Consider the following 23,267-nt stretch of genomic DNA (forward strand, 5'->3'; position numbering starts at 1 on the left):
GAGAGGGAGAGAAAAACCCAAGCAGACTGTGCTGACAGCAGAGCCTGATGTGGGGCTCCATCTCACAACCCATCAGATCATGACCCGAGCCAAAACCAAGTCAGACGCTTAACTGACTGAGCAACCCAGGTACCCAGGTGCCCCTGATTGCATTTATTCTTTAAATAAAGGATACCTCTCATTACAACAACTGCATGCTTTATTTTTGTTATACTATATGCCTAACATTATAAACCCCAACCTAGAGATATTTTTTTCTACAAGGATCAACAACACTTTTACTTAAAAAATAAAACAACTTGACTACGGCATCACTACTATATATAACTGTACTTTTCTTTTTTTAAAGATTTTATATTTTATTATTTTTTTATTTTTTTTAATATTTATTATTTTTTAAGTAATCTCTATACCCAGTATGGGGCTTGAACTGACAACCCCAAGATCAAGAGTTGTGGCCGAGCCAGTCAGGCACCTTGTTTCGGTGTACTTCTCACATCAAACCGATTTAGTTCTTTGAAAAAAATCTTTAACAACCAGAATTTTACAGATCACAGGGCAGAGGAATAGTCTAACAAAGTCAATAAAAATATTTCAGGATAACTGCATTATAGTTTTATACTACACTAGAACTGCCTTAGAAAATTATAAGTTTCTCATAGTATAAACACTCTAAATCTTAAAATAAATCTATGAATATTATGTAAAATACTGTAAAGTATAAATATAAACACTGAATAAACATTGACCATGTTCAGTGGAAACTATTATTAAAAATATATTCTTGGTGGTAAAATTTAAAGTGATAATCACAAAACAGTGTTTCCTTAATCATTTATCATCTAAAATATTTTCATAGTAATCACAAGGTTTAGAATTTTACAATAAAATTTTCATTTTTACAAATGCAAATATACAATTTCCTTCATAGACCCCTTTTCTCTAGCTCACAGAAAAAGGCAACAAAGTAACACAAATTTCTTAGTCAAAATTTGACATATATAAAGGATAAAAATTATGAAAATTTCAAGAACTTGTATTGTTAGCTGGTTCCCTTTATGAGGAGGAACCTTTATGGTTCCTTTTAAGAGGAGAGAGTTATATGTTGTACATAAGAAAAGACAAAAGCACATTGCTACAGTATATCTAAATCAATCAACAAGCAATGTTCCCACACTTTAGGAAAATGTTAAGTACTAAATCTCCTTTAAAAGCCACTGTTTTATGAATAACTATGACAAAACAAAATATTTGCATTTAAACAATTTTGGTATGAAATATCTCTGGAACAGTATAAGAAGCATCTTTACAAAAGCATTAATTTGCTCTGTTAAAAAGTAAGCATATCTCATTGTTTAATAATTTCTCCCAAATGCTACAAATGACTATTTTGAAATAATATTGATATTATTTACAGTTATGTTTTGACCTCGAGGTACAAATTTCCCATTAAGCTGGATTTTTTTTTTTTTTTTTTTTTTAAGTAAGCTCCACACCCAGCATGGAGCCCTATGCAGGGCTTGAACTCACAAGCCTGAGATTAAGACCTGAGCTGAGATGAAGAGTTAGACACTTAACTGACTGAGCCATTGAGGCGCCCTAAGCTAAATATTCTTAAAAGCTAAAAGGTAGATTTGTGACCTAGTAACATGCCAATATTAAGTCTCTAAGCAGTTGTGCCATTCATATATACATTTCCTAATTACTAACTACATTCTTACAGAGAAAATGCCCATTACATCTGCTACCCTACTTTAGTTCCAGCTTTGGTTCTTTTCCATTCTATCAAAGTTCTCTATTCTATTAAGTAAGGTTTTAAACATGGCACTTTGTGGATAATTCACTTTAGATGCCAGCACAGCAACAAACAACTGAAAAAGTACTTAGGACTTCTACTTGAGAACAGAATAAATACTGACACTGGGAAAAACTGAAATGGCTCATTTTCCTTAACACATTAGTGCAAGTTAGCAAACTTTTAGAAGAATTTAGTCATGGAAAGTGGGAAGCATAATCTCATCTTCATTCATTCCTTGTTCATACCGAACAGAAGAGAAGCCCACCCAGTGCAACCGGTTCCTTTGGAAGAGGAACCAAATCAGGGCACTGATGAGAGCTAAGACACTTAGCACAGCAAATATGATAGCTATTCCTCTGTAATCAGGGCCTAGAATAGAGAAAGGTTTGACATTAGAGGAGAGAATATAAAAGTCATCATTACTGATTTATACATTAGGCTGTGCATCACACGTGTAAACTCTGTACAAATTAGACACAATAAGCACATGACCGTTTCACAGCATTAAGACAGAAAGCAAACTGCATCATCACTCTAGTGTTTTCTTTTCAGATTTCACTCTTCTCTTTCATTTAAATTCTACTCATTGTTTTAGCAATTTTCTTCTAAAGAAGTTAAAAAAGATCTTTATTCTCACTTTACCCCATCACCCTTTCAAGAACATTACTCTCAGTATATTACCTTACTTTGATAGCAAATTGCTAAAAGTTGTGAATTTTTGTGTTTGACTTACCTAGGGCCAAATGAAGTGTTACTAGCTTTAAAGCAAATTTAAGGTTTTAGGATGACTTCATTCAGTGCCTAGCTATTCAGCTGCAAATGCTATCCCAGACACCTTCTTTGCATACTGCCCAGATGGGCTCATTTTGTCCCCTTGCTTTATTTTTTTAAAAATTTTTTAATATTTTATTTTTATTTATTTGACAGAGAGATCACAAGTAGGCAGAGAGGCAGGCAGAGAGAGAGGGGGAAACAGGCTCCCTGCTGAGCAGAGAGCCCGACATCCCAGGACCCCCAAGATCATGACCTGAGCTGAAGGCAGAGGCTTAACCCACTGAGCCACCCAGGGTGCCCCATGTCCCCTTGCTTTAAATACTATCTCTATGCTGACCTCTCTCCTCTCTCATATGTCCAACTGCATGCTAGACATTCCATATGAATATCTCTTCTCCACATGGATAGCTCAGAGTGCCAAAGCAGAACTCTTGGTTTATGCATGGTAACCCTGCTCCCCAGCTCCCCCTCCACAATCTTCCAGTTGTTATCCATTTCACTCAGCAAAGAACCTGAACCCTTGTCCCTTGCTTCCAGAGCCCTAGGTGTCTGGTGCCTGCCTACCTTTCAGTTTTTCCTTGAGCACTTATCAAGCTCATTCTGCTCTAGGCTCTTTGTTCCAACTGGTAGCTCTACCTGGTGTATCTCTTCCCCTGATCTTTGCTTGGCTGGTCTTTCAGATCTCAGCTTCAGTGCCTCCTGTTCTTAGATGTCTTTCCTCATAACCTAATTGAAAGTAGCCATCCCGCTACCCAGCACACAAAATAGGGCATGAGGTATAGTAGATACTCCAAATACTTGCTGAATCAATGCATGAATACACACACACACACACACACACACACACACACACACACACACACACACTATAGATACCAATCATCTGGCATTGGGGTTTTATCTTTAATATTTATACACCAAAAGGACATTTTTATGCTAAATCTTCAAAAATGTTGCAGTGAAAAATTTAGAGCTCATTTCTCTAGAAATGAAATTAAAATGAGATTTTTATGGTTATTTTATATATCAATTCATGATGAAATCTAAGTTTAAATTATGACTTCCTATAGATGTTCCTTCCAGGAAATTTTAAAAAAATTATTTTTATTAACATGTAATGTATTATTTGTCCCAGGGGTATAGGTCTGTGAATCATCAGGCTTACACAATTCACGGCACTCACCATAGCACATACCCTCCCTTCCAGGAAACTTTAAGTAACTAAATCCAGTTTTGCATTGTTGCTAAGTTAATCATGAGTTTTATGGGAACGAGGAGAAAGGAAGCAAACTAACTGCAGAATTAGACCTTTGAGCTTTTACATATTTGACTGATAGAATCAAATACATCTTAAGAACATATTCAAAGAATTGAGTTCCCCAATACTCTGGTAGCTTCTATTTTTCTTAGGGAAGAATTACAAAAACTTTAGGCTATTTAGTAGTTTCATCTGGGAATCTTAGACATCTTGGCACTTCCATCTCTTACAATCTATTTTTCTGGCAAAGAATCTGCATGGCTTCATCATGTTTTTTGGATATACTGAAAGGACTAAATAAGGACTTTAGGACCGAGTCCAAAAGTTTGCACATAATAGAGTTGCACATTTATTTCCTGACATGTTCTGCAAAAATAAGGACAGGTTCCATACTTACCCAGAGGAACTTTGCAGACAACTCTTCCGTAGCCATGTGAACATTCAACTTTTACCCAAGTTTCATTTGAAGCTAACAAAATGCTACATTTTCCACCACCACTCTTACTTTTATTTGCCCATTTGACAAATGTCACTTTTGATCCATCTAACCAATTCCAAGACTGATCTAAAGAAAGAAATTAAGTTTATTGCCTCTAAATTTCTTTTGTAAAATTTAAATTCAATTAGCCAACTTACCATACATCATTAGTCTCAGATGCAGTGTTCAACAATATATCAGCTGAATATAAAACCCAGTGCTTATCACATCACATACCCTCCTTAATGCCCACTACCCAATTACCTCATCCCCACACATGCTTCTCTTCCAGCAACCCTCCATTTATTTCCTGTAGTTAACAGTCTCTCATGGTTTTTCTTCCTGTCTGATGACTTCTCATTCTGTTTTCCCTCTCTTCCCCTACAGTCCTCTGCCCTGTTTCTTATGTTCCATATATGAGTGAAGCTGTATGATAATTGTCTTTCTCTGATTGACTTATTTTGCTCAGCATAATACCCTCCAGTTTCAACCACATCAAGGTAAATGGTTAAGTATCCATACTTTCTGAAGGCTGAGTAATATTCCATTGTGTGTGTATGTGTGTATGACATTTGACATCTTCCTTATCCATTCATCTGTTGATGGACATCTCGGCTCTTTTTACAGTTTGGCTATTGTAGACATTGCTGCCATGAATATTTGGGTGTAGGTGCCCCTTCGGATCACTACATTTGTATCTTTGGGGTAAATACCTAATAGTGTAATTGCTGGGTTGTAAGGTAGGTTCCTCTAAATTTCTAAGGTAAAATGGCATGCGGATCATACAACTCATTTATTTAGAACTATGTTATGCCACTATTTAAAATGAAACTTATTGAAAGTGAAAAAAATAAAGAAATCAGTCCTTCAGTTGCACTTGTCACATTTCTTTCTTTCTTTCTTTTTTTAAAGATTTTATTTATTTATTTGACAGACAGAGATCACAAGTAGGCGGAGAGGCAGGCAGAGAGAGAGGGGGAAGCAGGCTCCCTGCTGAGCAGAGAGTCCGGATGCGGGGCTCGATCCCAAGGCCCTGGGATCATGACCTGAGCTGAAGGCAGAGGCTTAACCCACTGAGCCACCCAGGTGCCCCACACTTGTCCCATTTCAAGTGCTCAATGGTCATATGTGGCTCGTTACTACTCTGTTACACAGCACAGATACAGAACATTTCCATCTTTGCAGAAAGTTCTATTAGATAGCACTGATATAAAATGTGGTATCTTGATTAAAGTACAGAATGCTTGCACTTTTATTGGGTGAGGGATAGATTTCTAAAGGCCTGAATCCCCATCAGCACCCTCACCCCCAACTTAGAAACTCGTATCATTAGAGACATGGTGGGGGAGTAAGGGTCAAGAGGGTTCAGGAGTGTCTCCCCACCATGACTCCATTTTTATTTTCCAGCTGAGGTAGCACCACCTTGTGGTGATAGTGTAAACAAAATTTAGAATTCATTTAGATGGCCAATTTCAAATCCATTTCACTTTTTTTTTTTAAGATTTTTATTTATTTATTTGACACAGAGAGAGAGATCACAAGTAGGCAGAGAGGCAGGCAGAGAGAGGGGGAGGGGGAAGCAGGCTCCCCGCTGAGCAGAGAGCCTGACGCGGGGCTCGACCCCAGGATCCTGAGATCATGACCTGAGCTGAAGGCAGAGGCTTAACCCACTGAGCCACCCAGGCGCCCCTCCATTTCACTTTTTGACAAGTACTTAATATTTTGGGATTCACATTTATTTCAATTACTTAGAAATCAACTTGGCTTAAAATGTAAAACACACTTCCTATTTTTCTATTGAATTTGTGCTTTTAGTTCACTCTTTATCAATTCCAAGTTCACTCAAATGTTTTATCCATTATTGCTTGGATTAATCCATCATGCCCTGAAAATTTGTTCCACAAATCTTTTTTAACCCATCTCTGCAATTTTGTTAAGCTTGTTTGAAAAACAAAGTCGCCATTAAGAATTGGTTTTTCTCTATGGTAAAAATGTTTCAAGAGGGAAGAGAACAACAAGAAGAGAAGCTTCTGAAAAATAGAGTTTTAAGCTACAAAAACACAGGTGATAGACCCTAGAACTCTAAGGGAAGTAAGTCATGAGTTCTTTGTGGGAGCATGGGGGCACAGATATTGCTGTAGGAAAAAGAAATATGTTGTTGATCCAAGTATCTTAAACCTCTAGACATCCCAATTGATTTTACCCGATTTTCTTTTTTTTTTTTTTTTTTTAAGATTTTACTTATTTATTTGACAGACAGAGATCACAAGTAGGCAGAGAGGCAGTCAGAGGGAAAGGGAGAAACAGGCTCACCACTGAGCAGAGAGCCCGACGTAGGGCTCAATCCCAGGACCCTGAGATCATGACCTGAGCCGAGGGCAGAGGCTTAACCCACTGAGCCACCCAGGCACCCCCGATTTTCTATTTCATTAGTATTTTCCATCATTACTAATAAGTCACTTGCATATGCACAGTCATTAGGAATTTATAAGTCTCCAAAACAGCCAGCAGACCTAAGCTTATTCATCAATAGGAAGCATTTCAATTAACCACCACCTGACATTCTTTAGCAAGGCTGACTTGGTATTAAGGACAATTTGGAACTCTCTTTGCACACTGTGCACACAAATATGTCACTTACCGGCAGAATATTGAGATAATCCAAGCCAAACTCTCATGGTAATATTATTATTTTCCCTCATCAGTCTGCTCACGAATTTATTCTCATCTTCATCCTCTATGGTAACGATAGTTGCAGAATGATCTGTTGAAGGAAAACAAACCCTAAACAAATTAGCTTTATGCAAACTAGGGAAGTGGCTTATTCTCAACCAGTCGTTTGGGGAAAAAAAAAAAAAACCAACTACCATGATCAAGATCATTGAGAAATTCAAGCTTTACATAGAGAATATTTTGAAAATCTCATATTTGTGTCAGATTTTTTAAAAGTATAGCATTAATAGATTCCAGGAAATTAGAAATATTTCTAGATTGAAAGTTTACATAGAGGAACTTTTTTTAAAGATTTTATTTATTTATTTGACAGACAGAACACAAGTAGGCAGAGAGGCAGTCAGAGGGAAAGGGAGAAAAAGGCTCACCGCTGAGCAGAGAGCACGACGTAGGGCTCGATCCCAGGATCCTGGGATCATGACCTGAGCAGAGGCTTAACCGACTGAGCCACCTAGGCGCCCCTACATAGAGAAATTTTATGTTTCTTCAAAAAAGCCTGCCAGCGAGACCATTGTGTATGAATAGATATATCATTGTAGAAAGATGTGTTTCAGCATGCTCTCCTCAACAACCATTTCTGTATAATAACTCAGCTTTAATTTTTTTTCTATTAAAGTGAAAATGAAAGCAAATAGGTTTGGGATATTGGGGAGCATTAGCCTTTCCTTTAATATTATCTTATACATAAGCATACTTGGTTATGCCCACTGTAAGTTCCTAAATATAGTATGGAATTGAATACTGTTGAAGCTTGATAAATTGCCCTAAACCCACAGAGAAAATAGTGTTATCACCATCTTCAGGCAAGGGATAGAAATAAAATAATAACTAGACTTGCAAATCAATCCTAAGTGGAATCAAAAAGTCTTCAGTAGTGGCAAGCCTATCCACACTTGAACTAAAGCATTTCTTTTGTGGTGGTGCCATTGGAAGAAGGGCAAAGGCAAGTCTTTATTCCTTTAGAGACGATCACAGTATGCACATGCTTGTTTAATATATTATAATCCTGTAGGGGAAGATATTATCACTATTTTACAGAGGAGAAAACAAAGGCTCAAGGAGATTAAGTAAACTGGTCAGGTTTATGCAGCTAGCCAGTTATAAAATTAGAAAGCCAATCTCAATCTTTTCCCATAATAAGAATAGTTTGCTCACTATTTGCAGGATACACTGTGCTACATTTGCATACATTATCTCATTTCATTCATTCCTACAACAACCCAACCTTTGAAATAAGTGCCATTTTCATTCTCACTGTTCAGATGAGAAGAGAGAAACAATCGTGTAATTTCCATAATACCACTCAGCTAGTAAGTACGGGAGTTGGGAGTTAAAACTTAGAACTGTCTGCCTCCAAGGCTGACTGACGTGCAGAGCCCCCACACTACAGTGACAGTAAACCTTTCTATTTGCTCCTGTAGGAGCAAGAGGCTTCTGACTTTCAGAATGTATATATAGCTCACAATAGTTCCCGTTGTGTGTGCGTGTGTGTGTGTGTGTACACATGTATAACACATGAGAGTTCCCACACAAAAGTTTCTATCATGTACTTAGCAGCAACAAAGAGATTTTTAAATCAGCCAAAAGTCTCCACAACAGTTAGCAAAATAAATGAGGTAAATGCCATCAGTCTGGCTAAATTGCTACTCAAGGATGCAGGTCTTCGAAATACTCTTGGTAGTCTCCCTAGAAGTCATTTCACAGTTTGACTATAGGGTAAATTTATCATGGGAGAGATCCGGTTACTGCTGCCCTTTCTAAAATAGTTAAATCTACAATAGTTAAATCAGAGGATGTGGGCCATTTCTATTGCAGAATGGAGGAACAACCCATGCTTCCTTGGTTCCTCTGGTCAGGATAAGCTTACTTATTAATAATGAAGTAATGGGGAAATCTATAATTTTGTATTTAATACTTAACTTCTACAAAAAATTTGCTTCCTAATCCCTTCATCTAAACATATCTAGCTTTATTTAAAACCATTTCATTTGTCATTTTCACATAATGGATCTCTTAGCAATTTTTTATTCTACTTCTTTCCACTTACTTTTATTTTCCACGTACTTATTCTTACATTGGTTATTATAATGGCAATTCCAATATTCCACTTAACTCATATATCATAAAATACTTAACCATTTCCTTGTCACGAGGCAAGTAGGTTATAAAATGCTATTATAAATATTGAGTGTTTTAAAAATTTTTAAAAAGATTTATTTATTTGAAAGAGAGAGTGTGTGTGTTGGTGAGAAGAGGAAAAGGGGGAGGAAGAGAGAGAATCCCAAGGAGACTCCCACTGAGCCCAGAGCGCAACTCAGGGCTAGATCCCACAACCCTGAGATTATGACCTGAGCCAAAATCAAGAATCAAACAGAGAAAGACAACTATCATATGGTTTCACTTATTTGTAGAAAATAAGGAAAAGCATGGAGGACATTAGGAGAAGGTAAAAATGAAGGGGGGGAGATCAGAGGGGGAGATGAACGATGAGAAGACTATGGACTCTCTCAGGGTTTTAAAGGGGTAGGGGGATGGGTGAGCCTGCGATGGGTATTAAGGAGGTCACATATTGTATGGAGCACTGGGTGTTATACACAAACAATGAATCATGGAACATTATATAAAAAACTAACAATGTGCCATATGGTGACTAACATAACATTAAAAAAAAAAAGAATCAGACACTTAGCTGATTGAGCCACCTGGGTGCCCCCAAAATATTTTTAAAAATATAATCATTATTTCAAACTATTTCCTTGGAAAAGACTCCAATGATTAAATTACTGAGTCCAAGAAAAATCAATACATTGTAACTCACCAAGTTTTGAACAGAACTGTTTGGCTTCTGAGAAATTGTGCAATGCCCGGTCAGATGCGTAGCAGTGCTCCTTGTACTGGATCCATTGTGACTCATTCCCTTTTAATGTTGGACATCTTGAAGAGTATGTATGAGAGGACACCTCTTTAGCTATAAAAATGTTAGACATGACTGTAAAGATGCACAGAAAAAGTATCTGACTTAAAATCTCACTAACCACTCTTTGAAACTGCGGTTCCTGTGGATAAGAAGCATTCAACTCAGTACCCACATCAGAGAAAGCTACAGCCCACACTCTAAGAGTGTACATTCTCATTAGCTTTTTGCAATACCATTTTTAAAACTTAGAAAGTAGGAGAGAGAATTTAGACCTCTAAGATGCAATTACCCTAATGCAAAAACAACCGCAGAGGCAAAGACAGGCTCGGCAGGCCTGTAACTACTTTGAAATAATCCTTAAAATTGTTTCTTTCTTTGGATTCTTTTTATCTTGATAATATAAAACTAGTTTTACCTTGCCATATAAAAAACCACGTTTAAAATCATATCCACAAGTGAAAATTGGGTAATTTGTTTATAAAATATGTATGCATAGCACAATTTGTCTCCTACAGAGAGTAGCTATGTCTTTTGTACCCATTAAATAATAACTCCCCATTCCTGCCTGACCACAGAAACCACCACTCTACTTTCTGTTTCTATCAATTTGATAGCTCTAGGCACCTCATATAACTGGAGTCATATGGTATTTGTCCTTTTGTGTCTGGCTTATTTTGCTTAGAATAATGTCCTCAAGATTCATCCATGCAGGTTGTATCATGTATTATGTGTCAGAATTTCCTTCTTTTTTAATGCTGAATAATATTCCATAGTATGTATATAACACATTTTTGCATTCATCTGTCAGTGGACAACTTGGGTTGCTTCTGCCTTTTGGCCATTGTGAATAATGATGCTGTGAACACGGTTGGACAAATATCTATTCTAGTCCCTCTTTCCATTTCTTTTGAGTATATACCCAGAAGTGGCTCAGGTCATGAGTCTGGGTCTTTTTTGGGCTCCTTGCTGAGCTGACCCTGCATCTCCCTCTCCCTCTGCTCCCCCTGCACATGCTCTCTTGCTCTCTGTGTCAAATAAATAAATAAAATCTTTAAAAAAATAAAATAAAATTTGCTCTTGTATTAGTTTCCCAGAGCTGTCATAATAAATTACTATAAAACTGGTGGTTTAAAACAACAGACATTTATTCTCTCATAGCTCTGGAGGCAAGCCTAAAACTGAGGTGTCAGCAGGATTGGTTCCTTCTGGAGGCTCTGAGGGGGGATCTGTTTCAGGCCTCCTCGCTTCTGGTGGCTTGAAGCTGCATCACGGCAATTTCTGCTTCTGTCATCAAAGGGCTTTCTCCCTCTTTGTCTGTTTTTCTCCTCTTACAAGGACAGCCATCATTGGACTTACAGCCCATCCTAATCAAGCATTAGCATTACATGACCCCTCTTAATTATTATATCTGCAAAGGCTACTTCTAAGTACAATTCTGGGTAGTCATGAATTCAGGGGGATACTATTCAACCCCGTACAGCACTGAATTTGTGTTTGTTTGTCTTGTCATTCTACTTGATCCTATGAAGTCTGTTTAGCTAACACAGCTGTCCTTTCCATTTTTGTATACTTTACCACATTTCTCATGTACTCCAATTGTTTTTCTAAAACATTTCATCTACTTTTTGTACCTAACAAGTGAGATGTCAGTTCTTGATTATCCGTTCATTCCTCATTCTCGGTATCATTCTCCCTTTCTTGTAGTCACTTGTTTCTCTGGATAAGGTTTTCACATTTTTTTTCTCTTGAATCTGTTTAATTCCAAGTGTTGACTCTTCTGTGGAGGATTCTTTGGAGCAGAAAGCATGGCAAGTGCTGAGACTGCCACTGCCGCCATCTCTTGGCTTGTCCAGCAGGCCTCTGCAGCTCCTGGGGGGTCGTGGTTCTTAAGCTCTTCCTCAAGGTTCCACCTATCAGGATAACCCTGACAGCCCCTGATGGAAGGGGCTTTTTCCTTAGATTTTTAAGCGTCATGTAAGTTTGGAAAATGCTTAGTTACACAAAGTTAACTAGATTTCTTTACTATAGAAACTTCCAGAGCCATCAATATGGTAAATCAAACCTATGGTATTTCTCAAATTTATATGCTGCTGAACTCTTTTTTAAAAGGAGCATTTCAGCCTTTGAAAACCGTTGCTAACTAAAATTAAAATTCACAAATTCTAGAGTAATATGTACCCAGTGACAGAGGAATTGAAAGTCTTCTGAAACATACCCTGAATGGGTATATCATATTTGATTTTCTTCACAAAGTATCAAAATTATTTTTATAGGATTTGTGAATAAACCTTATTTAAAAACTGACAAAAAATTCCTTTGAGTATTTAATCATGTGCACAAAACAAAATGTCATATTTTAATAAATATAGTTATTCAAAACCAAGTCTTACATTTTATAGGTTTATAACAAATAGCACCATCACTAACAGACTTGCATTTTTCATGTCGCCAAATTCCTTTTGGATCCAAGACAACACAATTTCCAGCAGATTGTTTATCTTTCCATGGGATGTAGTCAAATGTACTGCCATCAGACCATTCAAAACTTGATTCATTTCCCTGTTTTAAGAATAATAGAGATAAAAAAAAAAGCTTAGGACTTTTTAGCAGAAGAATTGATTTTTAAAAAAAGAATAATAGAGACAACCTGATTCCAGAGAAAAGAATGTTCAAAAAGAACATTAAGAAGAATACACACACACACACACACACACACACACACACACACACACGCTTTAAGAAGTATTGGAATGGATTGTTAATTATTTGCTTATAATTGTTACAGGTCTGGACCTATTTGTAAAATCAGGGATTTACTTTTGATGCTTTGATTTGAGACATTTACTCTGGTGCAATTTAAGTAGAAGTTTAAATTTACAGACAGAGTTACCATACTCTGTCTCCAGATTTATTTTTTTTAAGGATGAGTTTATATAACACTTGAAATTAAATGACATGCAAAGGGCTCCCATTTGTCAGAATTACAGATTTACAATCCTAACCTCCATATTATTCTGAATATTGTTTTTTATGTTTTAGAGTTCTGCGGTTTGTGTCTCTGGCTACGTTTTTTCATACTATGAAAGCCATCAAACAGCAGGGGACTGGAAGAAAAAAATATTTCCCAAGAAACTCATATGGGAATATTACTTTTGGTTTTCCCCTGATTCTATAATCCTAATTTGTCATCCTTTCTTTCATGTTCTTCACTTTGTTCTAAAGATTATTTAAATTAGGCTTCAATCCTAATCTCAATAGATGCCTATCTTTGGAATACTGGACATTATATAGGTATATGAATATATTAATTAATAAGATTCAAATAGTGGCACAAAAGATATGTTTACTACCAAAACATTATTCTAAAATAGTGCAGTTTGTAGGGGGGGAAAGTGAGAAGAAAACATGCATTTATTAGTCCTAATATTAAGAATTTTATTTGGCATCTTATATAAATTTATGTGTTAATATTCACTATAACCTTATATTAAGGAAAATACTATCACCCCAGTTTTACAGATGAAGAAGAAATAAGCTTGCAAAGGTTAAGTAACCTGCTCACAATTCCCGAACATGTAAATGGAAGACCCATCACCAGTACTAGAACTCAGGTTTTTCTGCTTCTGTGCTATTCCTGTTTTCCCTGATTTCCAACTGGTTCTCCCCAACTAGGTGACAAAGAGGTGATGTTGAGATATTCATCTCCTGGGTCCTTGGGATGGCCTGGCAGTGTCTAGGGCAGCTGCAATCCACCATTTGCCCTACTGCATTCTACATATATAATTTTCTATTTGCAAAAAGATAAAATTTTCTATTTGCAAAAAGGTAAGAAAGCACTACACTATGCACATTGAGTCCCAGTACTTAATCCGATGTCTTACTTTGAATTAATATATTATGCTCAAATTTCCAACCTTCTAACACATTTGGAAAATTTCTGGAAAATAAGACAAGACTTACATCATGACTTGAGAGCCCAACCCATAGTGGAAATCCGTCACGTTTTACGATGTCTTCCAGAAAGAGCTGGCCATTTTGGTCATGAACACTTGCCAAATAACCTCCACTTTGAGAACACATGTTTAATGCTTCATACCATGTTACCTTTTCTTGAATAACGTTATAAATACCATCTTCATATGGAATAAACTGTGGCAGAGTAGCATTATATTCTTCCTTGTAGTCAACTACAACATTTAAATTAAAAGTATTAGTGATATTATTTAAATTATTTAAAATACGTATTTTGGGTTAAGACTGGAAATGCAATCATTTCTAAAGTTAAATAAAACTGGATTTCTTATTAATGTGGGAAGTAAAATGCAGACTTTATTTTTCTTATAGTCACAACACATATAACAGGTTCTTAAATATTACAGTTGTCTGGTTGATTTAAGAAAGGTATAAACATTGTCTTTCATGTAAGCAGCTCACATAGGAATTGGGGACAGAAAACAACAATACCTGAAATGCAGGCCAGACAATTAACCATTATATGATATGCATGATTGAGTAGAGAAGGAACGATTCCTCTGAAGTAAGAGAATCAGAAAGTCTGCTTAACAAATTCGGTTTGCAGAGTTTAGGTTAGATGAAATTAGGACTAAAAAGAAGTAAGGTAACCAGAAGGTAAGCTAAAAACAAATGAAGAATAGCGTAACAGTAACAAAACCACAATGATGAGGGTACTTCAAAGAGGCACACGAACCAAGTGAAAGAACTCCCAACGGTCACAACTAGAACATTGGATTATAACCCAAAGTATAAAATATATAACCACGAACCCATACTGATATAAACAATTGACTGAACAAATTTAAAACTGGGAGAGAATAGACAAATCTCTTTTACAGTAGAATTCCAAATAATTTACATAGATATGCCCCCTCAGGAAGATGAGTAACTCTTCAGTCTATGAGTGTGGGCTGATTATAGTGACTTCCTTATGAACAGTATGGTATGGAACTGGGGAAAAGAGTAACTTTGCAGTGGAGAAAGCTAACAAACATCATCTAGAGCCAGGTGATCAAGGTTAAAATCAACAGTGGTAAGTCGTGTTGGTGGCATATACCCTTCCTAGGATGTGATAAAAATGACATTTTACCTCTGTGTTTTTTTTTCCTAAACCTCAAACTCACAACTGTAGTCTAATCACGAGAAAAACATCAGTCAACCCAAAGTGAGGCATGTTCCACAAATACATGACCTATGCTCCTGAAAACGTCAAGGTCATCAAAAGTAAGAAAAGTCTAAGAAATTTTCACATCCAAGAGAAACCTAAGGAGACAAGATGTAATACTATGTAATACTATGTAATATAGTATTCCTGATAGCATCCTGAATAGAAAAGGGACATTAAGTAAAAAGTAAAAACAATCTGAATAATGGACGGACTTCGGTGAATAGTAATCTATCATACTGGTTTATTAGTTGTGACAAATGTACCATAGTAATATAAGATGTCATCAATAGGGGAAATTGGTTACGGTGTATATGGGAATTTTCTGTACTGTCTCTGTAACTTTTCTATAAATATAAAAATCATTCTAAAATAAAAAGTTTGTTAAAGAAGTAAAAAAAAAAAGGTGGAAGACTTTTGTCCATAAAAAAACATATATAAGGTGCAAATGAGGATCAGCATATACTGTACATGGGACAATTAAGAGATTAGCCTGACACAAAGAGAGCCTTATTGAACCAAGAATGGGGGAAGAAACAGGCTGGAAGAAAGCCTAGAATTTTAGAATAGACAGTTTTGCTAAGAAGTCTTAGAGGTTTACATGGACTCAAACTAATTGGTAACAGGGAAACACTGGAGATTGCTGATTGAAATGATGCTCCAGAAAGTTATTCTGTGGCACTATGAAGAGAGATCTGGATGTTAGCAGAGGTCTTACACCATAGTGGCCATTATAACACTTTCTAAGCTATGAAAAATTTAAAACTGATATGCATTTAAAAATAGATTTACGCAAGGAATTAGGCAAACTTAAGAGACATTTATTTTTAGGCTAGAATGTCAAAACTTTACACTTTCTTATTTATAAAAATCTTATCCAGTCTTCAAGACCCAACCATGTCTTGCCTTGTCCTCAAAGCATCTCGTTTTTATTATTCCTGCTTTCACTGATCTCTTTTGACTTTCCAACAAACGTAAGCCTGTACCAAATAACCTAAAACTAACCTATGCAAAGCAGAGCTAAAGAGTTAAATGCTATTTCCCCAACTACATTTTACTCCTTGATTTCAAGACCATGACACCACGGACTGTGTCTTTTCCTTTCTCTGTAACTTCTGTAGTAACTTTCATAGGACGGAAAACAGAGGAGGCACTCAAAAAATACAGTTGCATGATTCCCACTCGTGGAGGTGATGGTCTTATGTTCTCTTTCCCTGGTGGAAAGTCTACATTAGCATACTTACCCATTTCAATTTTACAAGCAAGAATGCTGTTCTGGGTATAGTGAAGTATTTCTTCAATAATATTGAAGGTTTGAATATCCCAGAAGCCATCAGTACTCAAGCCAGCAAAAAACTTGTCATTTTTTATATCTGGTCTTCCTCCTCTCCAATTTGTGTATGACAGCATGGTCTTATCAGACCACAGAAGAGAATTATCTAGGGAAGAAACATTTTTTTCTATGTTTAGAGATTAAATGAAGACTTGAATTATACTTAATATTTCAAACTCAATTGATTTTCTTTCTTCTTTACTTAATTTCTAAAAAGCTATATGATTATGTATATTCTTTAAAATGTTTTCTGATTATAACAGTAAATCATGCTTATTTTTAATTTGGAAAGTGTAAATTATAAACATAAAAATTAAAATTTGCTTATAATTTCACCATCCTGTAATAAGCTTTATGTTTTGTTATTTTTATTTTTATTATTTTTTTTTAAAAGATTTTATTTATTGGTTGATTGATTTGACAGACAGAGATCACAAGTAGGTAGAGAGGCAGGCAGAGAGAGAGGAGGAAGCAGGCTCCCTGCCAAGTGAGCAGAGAGCCTGATGCGGGGCTCGATCCCAGGTTCCTGGGATCATGACCTGAGCCGAAGGCAGAGGGTTTAACCCACTGAGCCACCCAGGCGCCCCTATGTTTTGTTATTTTTAAAGTCAAATTTTCATTTCTCCTGTATATATGTTTAATTATAATGAAAATGAATATAATTATTTTATTTAAAAATTAATACATTACAAAACTAGTAATAGAAATCCCTTCTCTGGACCTAAAACCATACACAATTGTCCATATTTATGCAAATCGATTTTAAGGCTTTATTTATTTGACACAGAGAGAGAGATCACAAGTAGGCAGAGAGAGAGAGTAGGAAGCAGGCTCCCTGCTGAGCAGAGAGCCTGATGCAGGGCTCGATCGCAGGACCCTGAGATCATGACCTGAGCCGAAGGCAGAGGCTTAACCCACTGAGCCACCCAGGCACTCCAGTCAACCGATTTTTGACAAGGGTGCCAAGACAATTCAATACAAAAGAGTAGTCCCTAGGACAATAGGATATCTACATGCAAACATATATATATGATTTATATAAACTTAAATATACATATAAACATATTTACATATGTACATATGTTAGAATCTTTCCTTTTACCATATATAAAATTAACTCAGAATAGATCTTATAGACCTAAAGGTAAAAGCTAAACCTATAAACCTATAAACACTTGCTCTTGCAAATAAATAAATAAAATTTTTTTTTTAAGATTTTATTTATTTATTTGACAGAGAGAGATCACAAGTAGGCAGAGAGGCAGGCAGAGAGAGAGAGTAGGAAGCAGGCTCCCTGCTGAGCAGAGAGCCTGATGCAGGGCTCGATCGCAGGACCCTGAGATCATGACCTGAGCCGAAGGCAGCGGCTTAACCCACTGAGCCACCCAGGCGCCCCTAAATAAATAAAATCTTAAAAAAAGTTTTGTGTTACAAATTCTACTATCAAAGTGATGGTGGGGGACACTTGGCTGACTCAGTTAGTAGGGTTGTGACTCTCTATCTTGGGGTAGTGAGTTTGAGTTCCATGTTGGGTATAGAGCTTACTTAAAAAAAAATAAAGTGATGGGAGAAAATATTTACAAATAGTTTGACAAGGGACTTATATCCAGAATATGTAAAGAATGTTTAAAGAATGTTTATAACTCAACAATAAAAAAGACAAATAATTTAAAAAATGGGTAAATGATCTGAATAAAGTTTTTCCAAAGATGATATACAAGCAGATAACAAGCACATAAAATTATGTTTAATATCTTTAATATCAACAGGAAATGAAATAGAAGGGAAGTAAAAAACTCAATTAGATACCACTTCATAGCTACCAGGATGGCTACAATCAAAAAAAGAGACAAAAACAAGTGTTGGCATAGATGTGGAAAAAATTGGAAGGTATGGAAAATGGCATAGCAGTTTAGGAAAACAATCTGTTAGTTCTTCAAAAGGTTAAAAAAAGACCCAGCAATTCCTCTCTTAGGTATATATCCAAGATAAATGAAAATATATATCCACACAGAAACCTGTATGTCAATGTTCATAGTGGCATTATTCACAACCAAAAAAGTGAAAAGAATCTAAATGTCTATCAACTGATGAATGGATAAATAAAATATGGTATATCCACAGAATATAATATTATTCAGCCATAAAAAGACAGATACTTGCTACAGTGTTACATGCATAAGGCATTATGCTAAGTAGAACAAGCCAGTCACAAAAAAATTCACATATTGTATGATCTCATTTATATGAAATGCCTGGAATAGGTAATCTGTAGAGACAGGAAATAGATCAGTAGTTGATCAGTAGATCAGTAGTTGGGAGTAGGGAGAAGGGATAGAGAATCAAGAGGGAGTGCTAATGGTATGATGTTTCTTTCTGGGGTAGTGATAGCTAAACAACTCTGTGACTATATTAAAAGTCAATAAATTGTATACCTTAAATGGCTGAATTGTGTGAGGGAATATATCAAAGTTTCTGAAAAATAAGTTGCTAGGCCTATTAAAATTATGAGTTGGCATCAAGAGTGAAGTTACTATAAAGTATACATACCCATTGTTGTCCTGGTTATTTGTACCTTTCACTGATGGCCATCTTCTGAGGTGCTTTACCTAAACACGTGCCTTGGGGCACCTGGGTGGCTCAGTTGGTTAAGCGACTGCCTTTGGCTCAGGTCATGATCTTGGAGTCCCAGGATCGAGTCCTGCACTGGACTCCCTGCTCAGCACGGAGTCTGCTTCTCCCTCTGACCCTTCCCCCTCTAGGGCTCGCTCTCTCATTCTCTCTCTCGCAAATAAATAAAATCTTAAAAAAATAAATAAACATGCACCTCCAGCAAAGACACACTAGAAACACTGCCCACATGATCCGGTTCTTGCTCACTGCTTTATATCCACCTCATGTCTCCCAGGCCCTCCTTCCCTCTCCCCAAATGTTAAACTGACCATTTTCTGGCTAACATGATGGGTGATGGTGTATTCCTAAAACTGTTATACAAAAGGCCCACTTTTTCATTTGGCTTGAAGCATCTTTCAGTTGACAAGTGGCTTCTCTTAGTAGTTTCTGTACAGAGTCTTACTTCTGAAAAGTCAGAACTTAAAAAAAAAATCCTTTGTACCAGTGGTATTATAATTAAATGTTATTTAAGTACACTGAAATAATTAAACAAATCTATGGATGTGAATTAAGCCAGTAAGAATTAGATTTAAACCAAATTTGCTATTTGCTTGAGACATCTTTCTTTCTTTTTTTAAAATTTATTTGTTTGACAGAGACAGATCACAAGTAGGCAGAGAAGCAGGCAGAGAGTGAGGGGGAAGCTGGGTCCCCGCCGAGCAGAGAGCCTGATGCGGGGCTCGATCCCAGGACCCTGAGATCATGACCTGAGCTGAAGGCAGAGGCTTAACCCACTGAGCCATTCAGGTGCCCTGAAACATCTTTCTATATCATGTGAATTCATGTCTATATACTTTAGTTGAAATTTTGTTACACATATAATTTATAAAATGAAGTTACAATGCTTAAAAGGAAGTCTATTCTGAAAATGTTTTTCAGAATACAGAATATTTTTTGGTTGTTTCTGACAATATAACTAACAGTATATCAGAAGGTAAAATTGAAATTTCTATATCCTGGATGTGGTCTCCACTGGTCTCTTCAGGAACACTGTTTCCTCAGTCATTTCCAGGTAAAGCCTAGAAACTTTCCACCTACTTTCTCTCCATTTTTTTTTCCCTTCTTAGTTTTAAGGGTATTCAAGTGTCATTGGAGAAAGGATTTGGGACCTTAAGTCCCACTATGATGAACTCATTTTTGATTGGCAACCTAAGTCTTACCTATTGCCTGATAGCTTAATTTTTGTTAACTCATCTGTATGCCATAAATATTTAAGAAAAACTTTAGCAACTCTAAAAAATGAGTCAGGTTAGATAGCAAGGAGAAAGCTATATATATATTTTAAAGACTTTATTTATTTGAGAGGGAGCACAAGCAGGGGGAAAGGCAGAGGGAGAAGCAACTTTCCACTGACCAGGGAGCCAGATGTGATGCAGGGCTCTTTCCCACAACCCTGGGATCATGACCTGAGCCAAAGGCTGATGCTTAATCGACTAAGCCACCTGGGTACACCAAGAAGGTTATTTTTAAAATGGTCATATTTGAGTAATTTAGCTTCTGCCTTTGACTGTCATTGCCCTATGCCCCTTATTAAGGCCCACCACCCTTTTTTGGCTAAATGTATGCTTTTGATGTGTGATGTTTCAGAGTGACTTTTTTCCTAATTCCAAAACTTCTATGATTTTCAGGATATCTCTAATTGAGTATTTTTCTAAATTGGTCTTATTTCTGATATTATTAGGGTCTGTGTTTTAAAAAATCTTTTATAGCAGGGTGCCTGGGTAGCTTAGTTGGTGACTGACTCTTGATTTCAGCTCAGGTCATGATCTCAGGGTTGTGGGGTTGAGCCCCTGGGTGGGGCTCCCGCTTAGCAGCTAGTCTGCTGGAGATTCTCTCCCTCTCCTTCTCCCCCTCCGCTGCCACTGTGTGTGTATGCATACACTCTCTCTCTCCTCCCCCTCTAAAAGAAATGAATGAATGAATCTTTAAAAAATTTCATAGCAATTATGCCTTGGACTTGTGGCATTTAGTCCCAATTTCAAATAATCTATCTCATTGTCAAACTGTTTCTCATTTTTCTAACTCATGGTCCAAGCCAACACTGTAAACCCAAAGGTGCAAGATTAATGGAAGTATAATTCCATTCTCATTTATCCCATATACATAGTAGAGATACAAGGTAAATATTAAAGATTTCTATGGCAGTGTGGTCATTTTTAGTTAGTCTTGAATAGGTAGGAGAGATAGTGGAGAAAGGAAATTATTTTCCACCATTTAACTCTAACCTTGGTGGTAAAGGCATTTTAATGGCAGATTTGAGATCTAAAAATTGTCTGGTATTTATAGATATTCTGCTGGGGTGCCTGGGTGGCTCAGTCATTAAGCGTCTGTCTTCGGCTCAGGTCATGATCCCAGGGTCCCGGGATCGAGCCCCACATCTGGCTCCCCATGCAGCAAGAAGACTGTTTCTCCCTCTCACGCTCTCCCTGTTTGTGTTCCCTCTCTTGCTGTCTCTCTCTCTCTGTCAAATAAATAAATAAAAATCTTAAAAAAAAGAATATATCAAAGAAAAGAAGTTCTGCTAAGTACATAATTATTATTTTGTATATTTGTAAACATATTTTGAAGACCTATATTTTTGTGGCTTGATAAATAGTATATAATGAAATATGAATAAAAATAGAGAAAATCAGCTGATTTACAACTTACTTTCATAAGTTATACTTAACACGACCCATGAAACCATATTATTGTAGTGCAGAAGTTGCTCAAGAACAAAGTTATTCTCTTTTTCATCTCGAATACTCAGAACATGTGATTTTGGATCTGTTAAATAAAAAACAGTCAATAATTTTAATACTTACCTAGAACACTTTATTTTGATAGATTTAGAGAGTTTTATTTCCCAGCTAAATCAACTCAAAAACAATATTGGAAAATAAGACAGACATGTAAATTAAACTATCTCATTGTACTGGGGCTCCTGAGTGGGTCAATCAGTTGAGCACCCAACTCTTGGTTTCAGCTCAGGTTATGATCTCAGGGTCATAAGAACCAGTTCTCCCCAGGGCTCTGTGCTCAATGGGGAGTCTGCTTGAGATTCTCTCCCTCTGCTCCACCCCCTGCTAGGGCTCTCTCTCAAATGAATAAATACATTAAAAAAATGATTTCATTGTATTAAAATGAATAGATTAAGAAGTTTTCAGATACTTTGATGTTATTTTAGTTTTTTTTTTTTTTTTAAGAGAGATAGTGAGCACACGGGAAGGGAGGGACAGAGGAAGAGGCAGAGGGAGAATCTTAAGCAGGCTCCATGCTTAGCCCTTCATAAACCCTGAAACCACAACCTGAGCCCAAATCAGGAGTCAGGTGCTTAACCAACTGAGCCACTCAAGTGTCCCTAACATTTCGATGTTAAATTTGGTCTTAGAGAATAGTGTAAAACTAGCAGATGAATAGAGAATTTAAAACATTGATTCACTTCACTTTTCCCCATTTAAGGCTTATTTTGAATTGGCACAAATTTACCCATATTAATGATACACTTCCAAAGACAATAATAAACAAAACCTCTTGGATGATCTATAAAATAGATCTTTACTTTCCTTAGATATCGCTCTTTATATTAGGGTTAAAAAAGTTTAATATTTCCCAAAAAGCATTCCTCAGGAAATTAGCAGGAGTTTCTCAGAAAAAGACTGGGTGGATAAAAGCATCACGAACATTGTTACATAAAGTTAAACTAGTTCATGTATGACAGTACTTCTTAAAGGATATGCTGATGTACATATGACAATGTCTAACCAGAAGCAATGTTGTATAATTTCTCAACCTTTTTCTTTTTGTAAGGATCCTTTTCTTAGACTACCTCTCAAGACTAGTTTCTAAACAGCACACTTTCGAGAATAATGGTTTGGAATTATCCAAAGGAGCTGCCCACAGTTCACAGGTCCACTGTTCAGAAGTCATAAGTCCTCAGTGGATCTCACAGGGAATATCTGAAGAATCCCAAGAGTTGAAAGTGTGAAATACATATTTCTTTGAAGCAGAGCTGTTTCTTTGCCTTTGACTACCTATCTGAGCTTTCAACAACCCAAATTTACCTATTGTCACTTTGTCTACAGTCTAGCTTGGTTTAACATCCAGTTCTCTGCTTGCTAGAGTCATTTCTTTTTGCTTTTTAA

At 36.5% G+C, this 23,267-nt stretch overlaps 1 protein-coding gene across 3 annotated transcripts in view; it reads right to left on the reverse strand.

Annotated features, from left to right (window-relative positions):
- LOC111150164 (lymphocyte antigen 75-like) overlaps positions 1-23,267 on the reverse strand; it is a 129,553-nt gene that overhangs the window by 33,571 nt on the left and 72,715 nt on the right. Inside the window, exons 28-35 of one of the 3 annotated variants that reach the window (XM_022507754.1) lie at positions 21,793-21,909; positions 16,382-16,576; positions 13,919-14,145; positions 12,349-12,517; positions 9,860-10,009; positions 6,950-7,072; positions 4,228-4,395; positions 1,543-2,167 (exon numbers count right to left, since the gene is read on the reverse strand). In XM_022507754.1, the coding sequence (XP_022363462.1) occupies positions 1,989-2,167; positions 4,228-4,395; positions 6,950-7,072; positions 9,860-10,009; positions 12,349-12,517; positions 13,919-14,145; positions 16,382-16,576; positions 21,793-21,909 (1,328 nt within the window). In that variant the 3' untranslated portion in view covers positions 1,543-1,988. Of the gene's footprint in view, positions 1-1,542; positions 2,168-4,227; positions 4,396-6,949; positions 7,073-9,859; positions 10,010-12,348; positions 12,518-13,918; positions 14,146-16,381; positions 16,577-21,792; positions 21,910-23,267 lie in introns of those variants that run through there. The other 2 variants (XM_022507597.1, XM_022507678.1) reach the window with 2 other exon arrangements.

The sequence above is a fragment of the Enhydra lutris genome, unplaced genomic scaffold, assembly GCF_002288905.1.
Source record: "Enhydra lutris kenyoni isolate GAN:26980312 unplaced genomic scaffold, ASM228890v2 scaffoldscaffold1, whole genome shotgun sequence".
NCBI classification, from domain to species: Eukaryota; Metazoa; Chordata; class Mammalia; order Carnivora; family Mustelidae; genus Enhydra; species Enhydra lutris.